The 19,731-nt window shown below is 38.4% G+C and overlaps 2 protein-coding genes across 2 annotated transcripts in view; both read left to right on the forward strand.

Annotated features, from left to right (window-relative positions):
* INTS2 (integrator complex subunit 2) overlaps window positions 1–4,280 on the forward strand; it is a gene marked incomplete at its 5' end in the record, with an annotated part of 61,669 nt that extends 57,389 nt beyond the window's left edge. Inside the window, 5 exons of the mRNA XM_017870815.1 lie at window positions 464–715; window positions 1,382–1,489; window positions 1,623–1,728; window positions 2,733–2,909; window positions 3,015–4,280. Coding sequence (XP_017726304.1) covers window positions 464–715; window positions 1,382–1,489; window positions 1,623–1,728; window positions 2,733–2,909; window positions 3,015–3,184 — 813 coding nt within the window. The remainder of the gene's footprint in view (window positions 1–463; window positions 716–1,381; window positions 1,490–1,622; window positions 1,729–2,732; window positions 2,910–3,014) is intronic.
* Window positions 4,281–7,266: 2,986 nt separating this feature from the next.
* Window positions 7,267–19,731, forward strand: part of BRIP1 (BRCA1 interacting DNA helicase 1) — a 195,283-nt gene continuing 182,818 nt past the window's right edge. Inside the window, 4 exon segments of the mRNA XM_017870816.1 lie at window positions 7,267–7,307; window positions 9,182–9,304; window positions 11,174–11,285; window positions 14,700–14,873. Coding sequence (XP_017726305.1) covers window positions 9,212–9,304; window positions 11,174–11,285; window positions 14,700–14,873 — 379 coding nt within the window. The 5' untranslated portion in view covers window positions 7,267–7,307; window positions 9,182–9,211.

Genomic DNA, 19,731 nt, shown 5'->3' on the forward strand with positions numbered 1-19,731 from the left:
CGGTCCAAGTGATCTCATTGTTCAGTTCCCACCTATGAGTGAGAACATGCGGTGTTTGGTTTTCTGTTCTTGTGATAGTTTGCTAAGAATGATGGTTTCCAGCTGCATCCATGTCCCTACAAAGGACGCAAACTTCTAGTAGATATTCTTAAACTGGAGTCCATGGATCTGTCTTAGCGATATGTGACATCATCATGTAATGATGTTTGTTTATGTATGTTCATTTTTATGGGGAGAGGGTGCATTGTTTTCTTTAGATTCCTAAGGGGTTCATAATCCTAAAAGGTGAGAACCACTGCTCTACAGATTGCTCACTTCTGCTCTTAGAAGTACCTCTTTGTGTATGTGTGTTTAAGAAATTAGTTATTTATCATTTATGTTCATGTGAAAATAAAATCTGATTTGTTTTTTAAACCAACTTCTCAGAAACTTCTTACTTTTACTATGTTTTGTTTGCTCATAGGATAGCGCAGCTGTCCAGATTCTCTTAGAGATTTGCCTACCTACTGAAGAGGAGAAAGCAAATGGTGTCAATCCAGATAGCTTGTTAAGAAATGTTCAAAGTGTTATTACCACCAACACTCCAAATAAGGGAATGGAGGAAGGAGAAGACAATTTGCTCTGTAACCTTCGAGAAGTTCAGTGCCTTATCTGTTGTCTCTTGCACCAAATGTACATTGCAGATCCCAACATTGCTAAGCTTGTTCACTTTCAGGTCTGTTTCCAAAGAATGATGCTTTGTGTTTGAACTTTATTTTTCTTGGGAGCTTTGAATACTATATTAACATGACTCATTTAGAAACCAGAGAAAACACAAATGAACCATGGGCCTTTGCAATATGGATAAAAATCCAGATTTTTAGTTTTTTTTTTTTTTTTTTTTTTTTTTTTTTTGAGACAGAGTCTCGCTCTGCCCCAGGCTGGAGTGCAGTGGCCGGATCTCAGCTCACTGCAAGCTCCGCCTCCCGGGTTCACGCCATTCTCCTGCCTCAGCCTCCCGAGTAGCTGGGACTACAGGCGCCCGCCACCTTGCCCAGCTAATTTTTTTGTATTTTAGTAGAGACGGGGTTTCACCGTGTTAGCCAGGATGGTTTCGATCTCCTGACCTCACGATTCGCCCGTCTCGGCCTCCCAAAGTGCTGGGATTACAGGCTTGAGCCACCGTGCCCGGCCTAGTTTTTTTTTTTAACCTAATGAAATGTTTGGTAGTTTAATCTGTATTCTAGTGCATCAGAAAAGTGAAATGCCAGGTTACATATAGGGCACTATAGCCTTCTGAGCAACTTTTACAGAAAGGAAATGAAATCTTTCATTTGTATTTTTATCTGTACTTTTATAGTTATTTTATTTCTGACTTTTTTTCCCTTTCTTGTTGAGATAGGGTTATCCATGTGAACTTTTGCCTCTGACGGTCGCAGGTATTCCGTCTATGCACATCTGTCTAGATTTCATACCTGAGCTTATTGCACAGCCAGAACTTGAAAAACAGGTAATGAGCATTTTGGAGCTTTAGGACAATTGATCTCTCTCTCCAGTCTTACTAGTTATACAAAACATTTTATAATGATTAATACCTAAAGATATTCTTGAGAAACATGTAATATCTGGATTTTGTATTGCAGATATTTGCTATCCAGTTGCTTTCTCACTTGTGTATCCAATATGCATTACCAAAGTCACTTAGTGTGGCTCGTTTAGCTGTCAATGTCATGGGAACTTTGTTAACAGGTAGGTAGTCAACATCAACAAACATCTGACATAAATTATTATAGATCCTATATTTTCTGCATTTAGTGATTCAATATATTTTTTGTGTCACACTGAGATAGTATGATACAATATGTGTTAATACTAGTTTAATTTATGCCATCTTTTGAATTCTTCTTTTGAAAACTTCTGTTTACAAATGTGATTTATAGTGTAGTGGGAATGAATATGTAGGCAAATTGTATTTTTCATTGTGTGAATGAGTATATATAGATTTGTAAATATAAGCTTTCTATATTTTATAAATGGAAAACAAATATACTTTTGGAATGTAATTATATCATAGATAACAAATGTTTGCTTATTACAAATTCTCAGAGTTCCAGAAAAATATCACCATACGTATAAATGAAAGATAAATATATTAGATGTCTTCATAAGTTCTAAAACATATTCTGCCATTTTAACTACCTTCTGGTTTGTAGAATAAAATGATCTGAAAATAAGCTACTTTAAAATATATGAACTGTAATTCAACCCTTAATATTATGGCTTAGTTAATTTAGTATTCTTTCTCATTATATTATTTACATAATACCCTATTGTTTTTCTTTTCATTGTATTTATGTCCTGTTATAATTATTTGTAGTGATTAAAAGTTTACACTGCCTGAATTCAATCTCGGCTCCACCACTAACTGGCTTGTGATCTTTAACAAGTTTCTTAACCTCTCTAATGCTTTTTTAAGAGTTTTCTCATATATAAAATGAGTGTCATAATAGTACTTTGGTCATTCATAAGATTGTAGGAACTCAATGAAATAATACATGTAATGTACTTATCACAAATCTTGGGCATAATAATTTGTATCTTGGATAAAGACTTGAGACTACTAGATTGTGAGCTTTCTGAAGACAGGGAACTTTATATCTCCAGTACAGATCATAGTACCCCTTAGTATGTTGTATAAGCCATGTTGAATTTATATTTGTAAACTAAAATATTGTTTCATTTATTTCCAACAGTTTTAACACAGGCTAAGCGGTATGCTTTTTTTATGCCAACTCTGCCAAGTTTAGTCTCTTTTTGTCGAGCATTTCCTCCTTTGTATGAGGATATTATGTCTTTGCTGATCCAAATAGGGCAAGTTTGTGCCTCTGATGTTGCCACTCAGACAAGAGACATTGATCCAATTATTACACGTAAGTGGTAACTTATTTTCAAGGGTTATCTTAATATCTCAAACAAAAAGACCAAATTCCTTTCCGAATTGCTTGGCCTTAATGTTTTTTTCTCTTATGTTGTAGGTCTTCAACAAATAAAGGAGAAACCAAGTGGATGGTCTCAACTCTGTAAAGATTCATCTTACAAAAATGGATCCAGGGACACTGGAAGCATGGATCCTGATGTACAGCTCTGTCACTGTATTGAAAGAACAGTAATTGAAATAATAAATATGAGTGTTAGTGGAATTTAAAACAAAATTTAAAACAAAAAAAAAGAAACTGTTTGCTGCATATACCCAGCGTGAATCTGCATATTATAACAACTCTAAACTGAATGGGAACAGTAAAGTAATGTTGTGGAATCACTAAAACAATTCAATTCAACACGAATATAATTTAGAACTCTGTGAGAATTATGCTTGCTTGTTTCTGATTGGCACGTCTTTGAATCTACTTTGCTGGTGTGTTTATATTGTAGCAGCTGAGCTTTTTTTTTCCCACTGGGAACACATGTAAGAAACTCATTACTGGAAAGGGAATTTGGCCTTGTATTTAGCTTTTGAAGTGAAGACTGCCATGCCTTTAATTTCTTATAAAAATGAGTCTGTGGGTAGCCCTGGTGTTTATTTTAACTGTGAGCTTGTAACAAAATGTGACAAAGATGCAAAGATGGGAGAGGAAAAAAGGGTAAAGGGAAAGGAGAATTAAGGAAATATTAGGAGTTAAAAACCCAAGTAGAAATCTCAAAGATTGGCAATACAAGTAATAGTAATGGAAGTTGGAATTCTAGTTCTCAAGAAAGAGTATTGAGAAGGTTTTTAAAAAGTCAAGTAGCTTTTGTAAATGATTTCTGTGGAATTACAGATGAGGATTTAAAGATTTCACATATTTGCTTCAATTTTTATTAATATATGAAGCCATATGTTTAAAGAGATACTTGAATAATTTGGAATTTTAAGATACTGGTGTAAAAGTGTTTACAGAAACATCTTTGTTCAAAGAAGAACCTGAGAGGAGATCTCATTTAGTTTTGTGTTTTAAATTTATTTTTATAATGCTTTATTAACTTACCTAATGCTCAGAGAGGGGAAATATATATCAAATTAAATGAAGGTAGAGCGATAAAACCGATTGGATTAAAGAGCTCTTGGTTTGTCATCAGGATTATAATTCATATCTTACTTTGAGAAGATCTTTGAGTAAGAAAATGCAGTGTTTGAATCTCAGGAAAAGTTAAAATGTAGAAAATACTGTGTTGCTGAAGGATTTTGCAGTCCTCCGTCAGTAACTTCCATTGATTAGGCAGACATATTTAGGTAAACCCTAATCATTAAAAAAAAAAAAAAATTATCAATGTAGAAAGTACTTCCCTTTTCTCTCTCTGAGATATACCTCAATCACGCACTTCCCCACCCCCACTTGAAACAGACCTCTTCACTTGTGTTTTTTTTTTTTTTTTTTTTTTTTTTGAGGTGGAGTCTCACCCTGTTGCCCAGGCTGGAGTGCAGTGGGGTGATCTTGGCTCACTGTAACCTCTGCCACCTGGGTTCAAGGGATTCTTGCACTTCAACCTCCTGAGTAGCTGGGACTGCAGGCATGCGCCACCTGTGTTTTTGTATTTTTAGTAGAGATGGGGGTTTGCCATGTTGCCCAGGCTGGTCTTGAACTCCTGGCCTCAGGTGATCTGCCCGCCTTGGCCTCCCAAAGTGCTGGGATTACAGATGTGAGCCACTGCACCCGGCCAGACCTCTTCACTTGTAAAAGGAATTAGGCTAATAAGAAGGTGTAGTTTTTGAGAAATGAAATTTAACTTCAGCCTTTTCACTAGTAAATAGTCACATCTCATTTTCTTCCTTTGTAAAATGGGGTTACTACTGGCCCTACCTCACATTCTATGAGAATGAGTTTGTAGCTGTTTCAAATCATGAAGTGCATAGTATCACATATGATAGAATATAACTTTTTATTAGATGCTTAATGTTCAATTAAGTAATTTTGATGTGAAAAATAAAAGCATATGCTTAAAAATAGCATAAGAATTTTCATATTTTTAAACAAGGCAGTTTTGTAGTCCCTTAAGATTAAATACAACTGCTCCTTTTTTTTTTTTTTTTTTTTTGAACTGAGGCCTTGCGATATTTTGTGTGAATAGATATGCCCTAGGAGTTCAGAAAAAGTTAAAGTATGTTTTCTAACTAAAGGCAGTGCACATTCCTGGATCAATTTTCAAAGACTGGTCATAACCTGCTGTGTTAAAATAATCACATATGCTGTTAATCATCAGATTTGTTGATGATGTAAATAAAATGTGTAAATATATTAGTAAATGTTAATATTCATGTATTTTAAGTTAAGGTTATAAAGTTGGTCACAATGTGTTTTTTTATTCAAGTGAAAACAGATGTGTGCAGCTATTTTGAATATTGGTTTATAAACATTCATATTCTTTATCAAACGAACCTGCAGTTTTTGTGTTTCATTCCACTAGAGTTAACCTGAAGGGAACAGTTCAAGGGACTGTATTCTAGGTCTGTTTGGCTCCAGTGCCTACATGTGCCCCTTTCTGTTATGCCACATAATTAAACGGCAATGCAAGGTGAGAGCCAATTGAAACCCTTATAATTTAGGAGAGGAAAATGAGAGTAGTTATACCAGAGCAGTTACTTAAAAGAGTGGATATTTTCTTTTCTTTTTTCTTTTTTTTTTTTTGAGGCAGAGTCTCGCTGGCCCAGGCTGGGTTGCAGTGGCGCCATCTCGATCTCGGCTCACTGCAAGCTCCGCCTCCCGGATTCACGCCATTCTCCTGCCTCAGCCTCCCGAGTAGCTGGGAGTACAGGCACCCGCCACCACGCCCAGCTAATTTTTTGTATTTTTAGTAGAGACGGGGTTTCACCGTGTTAGCCAGGATGGTCTTGGTCTCCTCACCTCGTGATCCGCCCGTCTCGGCCTCCCAAAGTGCTGGGATTACAAGGCGTGAGTCACCGCGCCCGGCCAAGAGTTGATGTTTTAAAATTATAAAAGAGAAATAACAATTTGAAGGTATTTTTAACGATTTATTTTTAAACATTATCCTTCCTTTCACTGTCTTAACAGTAAATTACTCCATCTTTGGTCATCCATATATATTTTCACATTACTGAATCCCTAACACCCAGTTTGGGGTTTGCTTTGCCTTTTTTCACTTAACCTTATATGGGATTTTTTTTTTGCAAGTTTAATTTTTATAATTTTATTGGCTTCATAATGTATTGAATTTATCTATCATAACCACCTCCATATTACTAGACTGGGAAGTTCATGATTTTTTTCAATATTATCAATAGGTATTATTGTCAATTGAAGTATCACATTTTCTTTCGTTTAGATTACGTCTTTAGGATAAATATCTGGAGCTCAGATTACTAGGTCAAAGGGTAGAGGTTATTTTTACCACTACAAGTTTTGTCATTTTTGGTAAGATATATCACAATTGACAGTGAGGCAAACAAATCAGCCCCCTCCTGCTGTTTCTTCCCAGCAAACTCCTTCCGGAAACTAGTTACTTGAATTTGAGAAACAGTATCAGGTTTTGCCTTTTGGGGACATTATTATTTGAGCCAAATTTAGGTTATACAGATTTAAAAAAAAACATGATTTGGCAAGATCGTGATGAACCTCCTTTTCTTTGAGTAAATTCAAGAACTATTGGCAAATAATAAACTGGTCTTGGAGGGATGGAAGGCGGATAAGCCTTAATGGAGGTAGAAGTGATATGATGCTGGAGACCCTGAGAGCTTGTCTCTGGCTTATTTTAGTATCCGGGAAAGCCTTGAATATTATGAAAGATAGATTGTAGCCCGATGTCACAGAGCCTTCTTACTTAAGTTTGGCTCAGCAGCCTGGCAATTCCTGCCTCAGTCTTCGCTATCCTCGCTACTGCAAAGCTGGGTAATTTAAACTGACTGGCACTGATGAGTGTTAAAAGAACTTAGCAAAGCTTAAAGATGTTCCCTTTCTGCTGGTCTATGGACCTGGAGAATGAGACTTCCAGTTTCTAGGGAATTTGCTGCATAGGCTCTATCGCTGGTTTCAAAAGTCAAACCGAGAAGACGTTCTCCTTCAAACAAACACTGGGGATTTGCTGGAGTGGCCACAGCCTTCCTTTGCCTCCGCGTACCTGGAGCCTGTGGTTTTTTTTTTTTTTTTTTTTTTTTCATTGGATGCCGAAGTGCTCGCCCCCTCACCTCGCGCCGGGATTGGTTTATTTCTGGCCTTGGCGGGTGATTGGTCGAGCTCGCTGGACTATTGGGCGCTGGGAGTCGAGGGGGCGGGAGGCGGGAATTCGTCTCGGGCTGTGTGGTTGAGGGGTCTGGTGAGTGCTGGAGTCGAGGAAAGGTACGGCGGCCGTAATCCTGCACACCAGGCCGGGGAAGTAGCAGCCCCGCCAGGAAGAGGGAGTAGAAAGGGCTCGTGCCCTTTCTTCTCTTCCAGGGCTCCGCTTTATTTGCTCTCAGAAATCAGTTTCCTTTTCTTCAGTGAATCGGAGCTCAGAGCGTTGCTTTGGTTTCCCTCCAGACAGGCAAGTCGGAGGGAAGTCAATGGGAAGGGCTTGAGTACCTCTGCACCGCCTGCGGGCCCATCGGTGGTGACTGGATCATCAGGGCCTCGGGGATCTCTACTGGCTGGGGGAAGAGGGAGATACGGGGCAGAAAACCTGAGGAGGGAGCCAACCTATCCTTACCTCCTTTGAGCGCAGGCCTGTTCTTAGCCCGGGCGTTGCGTTGCTTCTTGGCGGGAGGCAGAGGAGTGTGTTTATCCTTTATGCAATGTTTGGGGGAGGCTACCCCATTTTGACACTATTGTTGCCACAGCCGGGGTACAGGGCGGGCTGATTTATATATTTTATCTGAGTAACTAGGCCAGCGTTGAGTTGTTGAGTCATATTAAGAGGTTAGATTCCACCACATCTCCTTCTCAGAGCTGTACAGATAGAATCGCAAAATGTTAGAGCTGGAAAATACCCTAGAATAACCGTTCTTCACTTCTTTTGGAACACACAAGCGGTGGTGAATGTTATTATTGGCTTTATAATCTATTGAATTGCTGTTTTAACCATCTCTTCGTCCCCAGATTGAATTTACAATTTTTTCTCACGACTGCAGATAATTCCTTATTTAATAACAATGCATGTAATTTCCCCCGCTATTTTGATTTCCTTGAGATATATTTAGGGGAAGAGAAATCTATGGGCTTTTTCTTCAGAAAAATGCAATCATGTACAGAAACTTATGCTTGAGGTCATTGTCTCTGAATTACATCCGTGGATCCTAGGTTAAGAGAAGTGGTTTAGAAGAGGTGAGGATTAAAGTGATCACCTCATCTGTGTCAGGTCCTGGGTTAGGTATATTCTGCCCTGGCTAATTTTCATAAAAACCCTGTCAGGTAAGTAGTTTTATTTCAATTCCATATATGGAGAAAAAAGCTCTGAGAAGTGATTCACACAGTGGAATTCAAACTTAGGACTGCCTTACTCCAAAGCCCATCCTCTTTCTATAATACTCTACTGACCTTTAAATAAAATTTTTGAGTGCCTACTATGTGCCAAGGCATTCTCTTTCTTACAACAGCCTTTAAATTAAATTAGGGGTTATCACAGGTAAGGATCTTAGACTAGAGAAGTAAAAAGATATGGCAAAGATGACATACCTGAGTCCCTGTCAAAACCTGGTATAGAACCTATGCTTCCTGACTTCTGGTCCACAGCTTTTTTCTTCTAAGTGGAGGACTGCAGAAAGGGGTAACACAAAGGGGAAGAACAGGAGAAAGAGTGGTGCTATGGAGTTGTAGAGAGAGAGACCACAGGAACTTATTTGTTTCTGTAGGTTGATTACATCTGATCTAACTGTTACAAGAGCTCATGTTTAATCTGGTATGTACTGTATCATATTTGCACATTATTTCACTTAATCATTACCACAATCCTATGGGGTACATGCAGTCACTGTGGCTTAGAGAAGGTAACTAACTTTCCCAAAGTCACACAACTAATACCTGGCAGAGCGAGGGATACAAATCCAGATTTGTTAGACTCTAAGACATGCTCTTGACCACTGTGATTTATAAGACTAGGAAATTCTTTTGTTTCCATTTGTTTTGTTTCCACTTTTATTAATTCCAGTTTTTATTTCCAGATTTCTCTCTTAGTTTTGGTTCTCTGGTTTTCTTTGAAAGGCGTGTCTCAATATTTGCCATTTTCATTTCTATTGCAGTTAGGAATCTGAAATAAACAGGAAAGCACTATGTCTTCGATGTGGTCTGAATATACAATCGGTGGGGTGAAGATTTACTTTCCTTATAAAGCTTACCCATCACAGCTTGCTATGATGAATTCTGTAAGTATTTTTCAGCAGTTAAGTTTTTATTAAGATACAGATACTTATGACCCATGAAGTACATTGAGTATGTGACTGCATTCATATTCTCAGTAAATGGAGAATATTTTCTTTTTTTTTTTTTTTTTTTTTTTGGGGACGGAGTTTGCTGTTTTTGCCCAGGCTGGAGTGCAATGGTGCGATCTCGGCTCACCGCAATCTCCACCTCCCGGGTTCAAGCGATTCTCCTGCTTCAGCCTCCTGAGTAGCTGGGATTACAGGCATGCACCACCATGCCTGGCTAATTTTGTATTTTTAGTAGAGACGGGGTTTCTCCATGTCAGGCTGGTCTTGAACTCCCGACCTCAGGTGATCTACCCGCCTCGGCCTCCCAAAGTGCTGGGATTACAGGCGTGAGCCACCACGCCTGGCCAATGGAGAATATTTTCTGGGTTCCATTGGAAGAACATGTAACCTCTAGGAAACCACTGATTGCTGCTAAACTGTATATATCCGTGATTAAGGCAAAGAAGAACATGCTGAAAAACGTTCTCAGCTCATTTGGAATTTCTATACTTTTAGTGAAAAACTGCTTTCTACAGAGTATTTACTGTCTTTTACACAGAATACTATTTTTCTCACCATTGTTTTGTTTGGATCATGTAGAAAATTAATATACAAATTTGAGTAAACCAGCTTTCCAGTTGTGTTAATCTATTTTGCCATATGTACTTCATATCTTATTTACTGGTAACAAGATTATTAGTATCCTGAATTTGTTCTTTTCCTTTCCTAGCCATGTTTTTATACTTTTATTACATATATATGTATCCATAAACAATATAGAATATTATTTTACATATTTTAAACTTTGTGCATTGATGTGATACTGTACCTTATCTTTCTGCAGAACTTGAGTTTTTTAACTTAGCATTAATTTTAATATATAGCCCTGTTGATTCTTAATCAATTTTAATTGCTGTATAAATTCCATTGGATGAATATACCAGAATTTATCTGTTCATTTTCTTATTGGTGGACATTTAGGTTGTTTACATTCTTTTGCAATTATAAACAATGCTGCTGTGAACTTTCTTTTTTCTTTTCTTTTTTTTTTTTTGAGACAGGGTCTCACTCTTGCCCAGATTGGAGTGGAGTAGTGCCATCTTAGCTCACTGCAACCCCTGCCTCCCAGGCTCAAGCTATTCTCCTGCCTCAGCCTCCCGAGTAGCTGGGATTACAGGGATGCGCCACCACGCCCAGCTAATTTTTGTATTTTTAGTAGAGACAGGTTTTCACCATGTTGGCCAGGCTGGTCTCGAACTCCTGACCTCAAATGACCCAGCTGCCTTGGCCTCCCAAAATGCTGGGATTGCAAGCATGAGCCACCGTGCCTGGCTGCTGCTGTGAACTTTCTTATGCATTTCCTTGTGTTCATGTGGGAAAGGTTTTGGGTGTACACATAGAACTGAACTTGCTGGAGTTGGGCATCTTCACTTTATGAGAAATTGTTTATTTCTCTACCAAGTAGTTGCAACAATTTGTACTCTCACTAGCAGTATCCTTCATTGAGTTTTCATCAAAGATATTGATAGGTAGTAATGTATTCTGGTTTTACAGAAATCATTGGTGCTTGCATAATTCTGGCACAGATTGCTTTTTTCATTTCTTCTCTTGTGCTTGATATTTTGGTAAGTCCAAGATAATCTTAGGGAAAGGTGTAAAGGAATACAGTTTGGATTTAACTGAATACGAGTTCCTTCTGCTATCGTTGTGTTCCCTGGAGTGCAATCTCACTTCCTCTTGGTGTTCTTTATACTTCAGATGGAGAGAGACCTTTATAAAGTTAAAATGTTTATTAATCTTTTTCATTGGTTCCTGTGTTCATAGATTCTCAGAGGATTAAACAGTAAGCAACATTGTTTGTTGGAGAGTCCCACAGGAAGTGGAAAAAGCTTAGCCTTACTTTGTTCTGCTTTAGCATGGCAACAGTCTCTTAGTGGTAAGTAGTTGCTTGAAATCTTCAAGTTGCTTACTGGGACCTGAAAAAATATAATACAGTATTCTTTATCCAGACTGGTTCAGCCATGCTGTCGCTAACTTAAATACTCGTTTAATGATGTTTCTTTAAAATAAGTTATATATCTTCCAAAAGAGTTTCCATATGTTTAATTAATGCTAAAATAGTATTGAACATAATTTAGTCTTTTGATGAGTTGAAAAGTACATAAAGGCCGGGTGCGGTGGCTCAAGCCTGTAATCCCAGCACTTTGGGGGGCCGAGACGGGCGGATCACGAGGTCAGGAGATCGAGACCATCCTGGCTAACCTGGTGAAACCCCGTCTCTACTAAAAAATACAAAAAACTAGCCAGGCGAGGTGGCGGGCGCCTGTAGTCCCAGCTACTCGGGAGGCTGAGGCAGGAGAATGGCGTAAACCCCGGAGGCGGAGCTTGCAGTGAGCCGAGATCCGGCCACTGCACTCCAGCCTGGGCGACAGAGCGAGACTCCGTCTCAAAAAAAACAAAAAAAAAAAAAAAAAAGAAAAAAAAGGAAAAGTACATAAAGACTTTTGGCAGCCTGGGCAACATAGTGAGACCCCATCTCTACAAAAAATGACAATCAATTTTTGGGAGACTGAGGTGGTAGGATCGCTTGAGCCCAGGAGGTCGAGGTTGCAGAGAGCTGTGATTGTGCACTTCAGCCTGGGTGACAGAATGAGACCCTGTCTCAAAAAACAAAGTTTTGGATGCTTAGAGTTATCATTATGAAAATAATTAGATGATAATTTGTATGTAAAAGATGCAAGAGATGGGCTGTCATGATGCTATGACACATACTAATTGCTTTTTTTTAGGGGGGAAATCTTTTAATATATTTGCTTATCTGTTCCTTTCTCATAACATTAGCACATGGAATATATAAAAAATAATGCATTCTAGTTGATTTTTCTACTTGTTTAAATGCCAGATAAACAAAACTTTAGTATAATGTTTGTATGAATTTATATTACTTCCCACTACTTTTCCTTTTTTTTTTTTTTTTTTGAATGGAGTCACCCAGGATGGGGCATAGTGATGTGATCATAGCTCACTGTAAACTCAAACCTCTGGGCTGAAATGATTCTCCTACTTCAGCCTCTTAAGTAGTTCGGATTACAAGCATGAGCCACCAGGCCAAGCTATTTTTACTTTGTTTGCTAACAAATGCCTATTAATATTTACTTTTATGAAAGACTATATAAACTACATAGTGAATCAGAAATATAATATTGGATACATTTTAGTTACATTAGATGGCTTTAACCTAAAGTATTAGGAGAATTTGAGGTTAAACATGGTATGTATATATATGTATATATGTGTATATAGGTGTATATATATACATTTTTAAATGAAATGTTTGTTACTAATAAGAATATATTAAGGCCGGGCACAGTGGCTCACTCCTGTAATCCCAGCACTTTGGGAGGCCAAGGCGGGTGGATCACCTGAGGTTTGGAGTTTGAGACTAGCCTGACCAATGTGGAGAAACCCCGTCTCTACTAAAAATACAAAATTAGCTGTGCGAGGTGGTATGTGCCTATAATCCCAGCTACTCGAGAGGCTGAGGCAGGAGAATTGCTTGAACCCAGGGAGTGGAGGTCGCAGTGAGCCAAGATCGCGCCATTGCACTTCAGCCTGGGCAACAGGAGCGAAACTGTCTCAAAAAAAAAAAAAAGTAAATATTTCATAAGCTTTTGGTTGTTCATTTTGATTCTTACTGATGTTAATTTTGGAAAATATGAGTTTATCAGTACTAACATCAGGTCTTAATGGCAGATGTCTGGAAAATAGAATTAGAAATATTTATGTGGTACAAATGGGAAAACAATGTCAATACTAATTATTTTAAAAAATAAATTATTTAGCTTTTTTGGGGGTGTATGAATTGTACATTTGTTTATAAGGTAGGCACACAATGTAAACTTACTACAATTTGGTATTATATTTAGGCACTAAAATTACCTATTTTATTGATTTGAATTTTGACCTTAAAATGTATTTTGATGGAAGTATCAGAATTAATACATCAAAAAACATGTTTCTGGCCGGGCGCAGTGGCTCACGCCTGTAATCCCAGCACTTTGGGAGGGGAGGCCGGTGGATACAAAGGTCCAGGGAGAGCGGAGGAGGACCTAGCTTAACAGCGGTAAAAATACAAAAATTAGCCGGGGGTGGCGGACTGAGTGGCGGTGGGGGCTGGGCAGGAGAATGGCGTGAACCTGGGGAGGCAGGAGCCGAGAGACGCCACTGCACTCCAGCCGCAACCAGAGCGAGACTCAGCGAAAAAAAAAAAAGAGATTTGAAATAGAGAGGGGAAAGATTTGGGAATTCCGATGTATTAGATTATTATTTCATTTTATGAACTTTTCAAATTCTGAGAGTAAGAATATACTTGAGCGCGCAAATCCATTCTTGAATTTGAGGATGGAGAGAGAGTACTTGAGTATTGTACTTTTTTTTTTTTTTTTTTTTTTTGGAGACGCCGAGTCTGGATGGGCTGTCGCCCAGTTGGAGTGCAGTGGGCCGGATTCTCAGCTCACTGCAAGTTCCCGCCTCCGGGTTTTTACGCCATTCTCCTTCTCAGCCTCCGGAGACGTACAGGCGGCGCCACGTCGCCCCGGCGTAGCTTTTTTTTTTTTTTTGTTTTTTAGTTAGAAAGACGGGATTTTCCGAGCGAGCAGGATGTTCGGAACTCCTGAGCCTCGGATCCGGCCTGTTCTCGGCCCTCCCAAAGTGGCTGGGGATTATGAGCCACCGCGCCCGGCCTTGTACTTTTATTACATTATTAATCTTAGATTATTAGATGTTTATAGATTACATAAATGGGTGATAATTTCCCTATAAATGTTTTTGTTTTTGTTTTTGAAACAGAGTCTAGCTCTGTTGCCTATGCCAGAGTGTAGTGGCACAATCTCAGCTCATTGCTACCTCCGCCTCCTGGGTGCAAGTGATTCTCCTGCCTCAGCTTCCTGAGTAGGTGGTATTACAGGCGTGTACCACCATGCCTGGCTAATTTTTGTATTTTTAGTAGAGACAGGGTTTTACCATACTGACCAGACTGGTCTCGAACTCCTGACCTCAATTGATGTGCCCGCCTCAGCCTCCCAAAGTGCTAGCATAACAGGCATGAGCCACTGTGTCCGACCAAATGTTTTTGGCATATTTCTCTCTTTTCCTAATTTGATGCTGCAGATAAAGTGACCAGCTTGTCCAGGTTTGCCATGTACCTTCCTGGTGTTAGCCCTAAAAATCTTGTATCTTAGAAAATCTCCCAATCCTGGGTGAACTGGGCTGGTTACTTACCCTAGTTGCAGATAATGATTAATGTTTATTTAATTAGATATATTATAAATAGAGGTTCTTTCATTTTTAGAGAAGCCAGCAGATGAGGGCGTAAGTGAAAAAACTGAAGTACCATTGTCATGTTGTTGTACATGCCATTCAAAAGATTTTACAAACAATGACATGAACCAAGGAACTTCACGTCATTTCAACTATCCAAGCACACCACCTTCTGAAAGAAACAGTACTTCATTAACTTGTCAAGGTAATTTATATTTTGTCTGGGTCAGTTGATATCTGTAATAAGAGTCTTAATTATTACTGTTATAAGCCCTAATTTATATAAGTTTGGTTAGCATAACTAATTATATATCTCTAGTTTCTTTGGAATTATTTTAAAATAACACAGAGTGGTCAAAATCCTTAGATGTTTTAAATTCTTGGTTTGACTTTTAATTTATTGAGACATTTTGTTGGCCTAAATAATTTTTTAACGAAGGCAATGCAAAATAAATGATTTTCAAAATTGATGTTATTTGTAGCCAGTATTGTTAATTGTATGTTAAAATTCTATAAAACAATGTTTGTATCCTAAGACAAATCTAATTAGCCTCATTGATCCATTCTTGATAAGTTTGCCTGGCATTCTGAGACCAGTATCCTACATGAAAATCAGGTATGTTTATGTGTGATCTTTAAATAATTTTTACTAATTTTAGAGAAATATATTAAGAGTAACATAAAAGTATTAATAATAAATTTAAAAAATAGTTCTCCTGCTTTTGACTATATAGAAAGGATAGACTATTATTTACCTAAGAAACCTAGGGAACATCCTGGAAACTTTGCCCTTTCTTATTTCTTCATGCACATCTCCATATCCATTGGTACCTCCATAGTCCAAACTACCATTTCTTGTTTAGAGCATCCAATAACCCTTTTTTCTGCTTTTACTCATGCTATTCCTTTACTAGTCACTGGCAGGGAGACACAGGTTGCCATGATTGACTTAAGTCAAAACAAACAGTATCCATTTCCTAAAATCAAGGATGGAGTCACCTTCCTCTAAAGCACATAATCATACAAAGGACGGTAGATAATTGAACTTCCGGTGGGAATGAGGAAAGAGGAGTGGAATAGTTGTTAAATAGGTGACCAATAGTGTTGTCTACATTGTTTTGATTTTGGCCTTTTGGATTTCTTTCCTTTCCTTCAAAGATTTATGCTTTCTCTTTCCTCAGAGCCTTTGCTTCTATTACTGTCTTTTCTGAGCAAAGTTCCATCTTCAGCTTATCCTTTTCTTCCTCAGTTTACATGTGACTTTCTTGGGGTATCCATCACTGATTTTTCTGTCAGAGTAGATTTGATTTCCCTATTATAGTCTGTCTTCTCATTGTGTACCTTTCCTTTATAGCACTTGTTACAGTTTGTATTATATGTGTCTATCTAAATCTTTTATTAATCTCTGCTTCCTTGGCAGACTGTATATTTCATGAGGTTTGGAATATTGTCAATTTGCTTACCATTGTATCCCTAGAACTCTAGCAGGGTGCCTGGCATATGGTAGGTGCTAGATAAATATTTGTTGTTAGGAATGACTGGGATTAATTTTCAGCTAATTACAGGAATTCTCATGTATAATATTTATATACAACATTTTAAAAACAGCTTTATTGAGGTTTACTTGACATAACAAATTGCATATATTTAAATGGTACACTTTTTTTTTTTTTTGAGACAGAATCTTGCTCTGTTGCCCAGGCTGGAGCACAGTGGTGTGACCTCGGCTCACTGCAACCTTCACCTCCTGGGTTCGAGCAATTCTCCTGCCTCAGCCTCCCAAGTAATTGGGATTACAGGCGCCTGCCACCACGCCCAGCTAGTTTTTTGTATTTTTAGTAGGGACAGCGTTTTATCATGTTGAACTCCTGACCTCAAGTGACCCACCTGCCTCGGCCTCCCAAAGTGCTGGGATTATAGGTGTGAGCCTCCAGGCCCAGCCTAAATGGTACACTTTGATACATTTTGACATATGTACCTCCATGAAACTTTCACCAGAATCAAGATAGTGAACATACGCACCAACCCTGTATTCACTTTCTCCAAAGTTTTTTAAACATGCTCACTTTCCCCAAAAGTTTTCTCAGGACCTTTGTTATCCCTCCTTCCCACCCCTCCATAAGTAACCTCCCTATCCAACCACCTATCTGCTTTTTGTTACTATAGATTAGTTTGCATTTTCTATAGTTTATATAAATGGATTCACACAGGATGTGTACTTATTTTGTCTGGCTTCTTTCACTTATGACAATTATTTTGAGATTCCTCATGTTGTTGCATATATTAATATATTAATTGTTTTTTTTATTTCTGATTAAGAGTGCATGGATATACTACAAATTGGTTATCTAATTAGCTGTTTACATATATTTGGGTTATTGCTAGTTCTGGGCTATTACAAAGACAGATACTATGAACATTTGTGTCTACATCTTTGTATGGATGTATGTTTCATTTCTCTTGGGTGAATACTAGGAGCAGAATGACCAGATTGCTTTGTAGGTGTGTATGTTTAAGTTTTTTTTTTTTTTTTTTGAGACGGGGTCACTCTTGCCCAGGCTGGAGAGCAGTGGCATGATCTCAACTCACTACAACCTCTGCCTCTTGGGTTCAAGCGATTCTCCTGCCTCAGCCTCCCAAGTAGCTGGGATTACAGGAATGTGCCACCACACCTGGCTAATTTTTGTATTTTTAGTAGAGATAGGGTTTCACCATGTTGGTCAGGCTGGTCTCAAACTCCTGACCTCAAGTGATCCACCCATCTGGGCCTCACAAAGTGTTGGGATTACAGGCGTAAGCCACCATGCCTGGCCAACTTCTTAAGAAATTTCCAAACTGTTTCATGAAGTGGTCATACCATTTTACATTCCCATCAGCAGTTATGAGAGTTCCAATTTTTTCACGTTCTTGTGTATACTTGGTATGGTCAGTCCTTTTAATTTTAGCCATTCTTTTTTGTTTTTGGAGATAGAGTTTCACTGTTGCCCAGGCTGGGTGCAGTACTGTGATCTTGGCTCTTTTGGCTCATTGCAACCCGTGCCTCCCAGGGTCAAGTGATCCTCACATTTCAGACTCCCGAGTAGCTGGGACTACAGGCATGCATCACCACACCTGGCTAATTTTTGTAGTTTTTGTTGGTTTTACCATGTTCCCCAGGCTTGTCTTGAACTCCTGTGCTCAAGTGATCCGTCTTCTTCAGCCGCCCAAAGCACTGGGATTATAAGCATGAGCCATCACACCTGGCCTTAATTTTAGCTACTCTATTAGGCATGGAGTGGTATCTTATTGTGGTTTTAATTTTTATTTCCCATATTTTCATGTTCTTATTAGCTATCTATGTATCTTGTTTGATGATATGTGTGTTCAAATAATTGCCTATTTTTATTAGGTTTCTTTTTTTTTTTTTTGAGACGGAGTCTCGCTCTGTTGCCCAGGCTGGAGTGCGGTGGGGCGATCTCTGCTCACTGCAAGCTCCGCCTCCTGGGTTCACGCCATTCTTCTGCCTCAGCCTCCAGATTAGCTGGGACTACAGGCGCCCGCCACCACGCCAAACTACTTTTTTGTATTTTTTAGTAGAGACAAGGTTTCACTGTGTTAGCCAGGATGGTCTCGATCTCCTGACCTCGTGATCCGCCCGCCTCGGCCTCCCAGAGTGCTGGGATTACAGGTGTGAGCCACCGCGCCCGGCGATAGTTTTCTTATTTAAACTTCTTTAAACATTTTTAATACAAGCCTTTGATCAGATACAATTTTAGGTTTTACATTTAGGTCTAAGATCCATTTTGAGTTAATGTGTGTATATGGTGCAAGGTATGGATTCAAGTTCATTTTTTTGCATGTGGATATCCAATTGTTCAGCACCATATATTGAAAAGGCTATCCTTTATCCACCACATTGCCTTTGTGTCTTTATCAAAAATGACTTATCCATATGTACACAACTTGATTTTGGCATTACTGTGAATCAGTGTTATTTAGAATAGTCTACATGGGAAAAATCAAGGTTGTATTCTGATACCCTCTTTATATTTGTAAGTAAATCCTTTAATCTGTAACCTAAATATAGAAAAATGCAAATCCTAAGTATATAGCTTGATGAATTTTCACTGTCATAACTACTACATAGATTAAAAAAAAAAAAAGGCATTGCCAACACCCCAGAGGCCCTTTTCATCTTCTTTTTCAGTCACTGTCTCTTCTTGCCATAGGAAATTCTTGTCCTCCTGTGACCATGGATGAGTTTTGCCCTTTTATAGAAATAGAGTGAAACTCTGTCTCAAAAAAAAAGAAATAGAATTATATATGTACTCTTGTGTCTGTCTTTTGCTTAATGTTTTATTTGTGTGAGATTCATTCATGCTGTTGCATATAATAGTACTTCTTGTTTTTGTGTATTATTTCCTTGTATGAATATACCACAGTTTATTAATCTGTTCTACAGTTGTTAGGCATTGGGTTGTTTTCAGTATTGTTTAATAATGCTGTTATGAACATTCTTATTCAAAGGAGTGCAAATAGGTAAGTATTGTCTATAGACACATTCCTGGTCATAGTATATACATATGTTTACGTATGTATACATAGTATATACATATCTATAGTAGATACTGACAACATTTTCTAAAGTGGTTGAACCAATTTATGCGTCCCTGCTGAGATCCCTCCAACCCCTGCAGCAGTATATGAAAGTTATTCACCATTTTTGTTAGTACTGGATATTTATAGTTTAAAAAAAATGTTAGTCATTCTTGTGTATGTGTGGTATTGTCACTGGGTTTTAGTTAGTATTTCTCTGGTGACTTCATATGTTTATTGGTCGTTTGGTTACCCTCTTTAGTGAATTGCCTAATCAAGTTGTTTGCAATTTTTCTTTTCTTTTTTATTTGAAGTGGAGTCTCACTCTGTCACTCAGGCTGGAGTGTGGTGGTGCGATCTCAGCTCACTGCACCCACCACCTCCCAGGCTCAGGCAATTCTCCTGCCTCAGCCTCCTGAGTAGCTGGGATTACAGGCACCCGCCACCATGCCCAGCTAATTTTGTATTTTAGTAGAAATGGAGTTTCA

This window comes from Rhinopithecus bieti, unplaced genomic scaffold, assembly GCF_001698545.2.
Source record: "Rhinopithecus bieti isolate Rb0 unplaced genomic scaffold, ASM169854v2 scaffold_5497, whole genome shotgun sequence".
NCBI classification, from domain to species: Eukaryota; Metazoa; Chordata; class Mammalia; order Primates; family Cercopithecidae; genus Rhinopithecus; species Rhinopithecus bieti.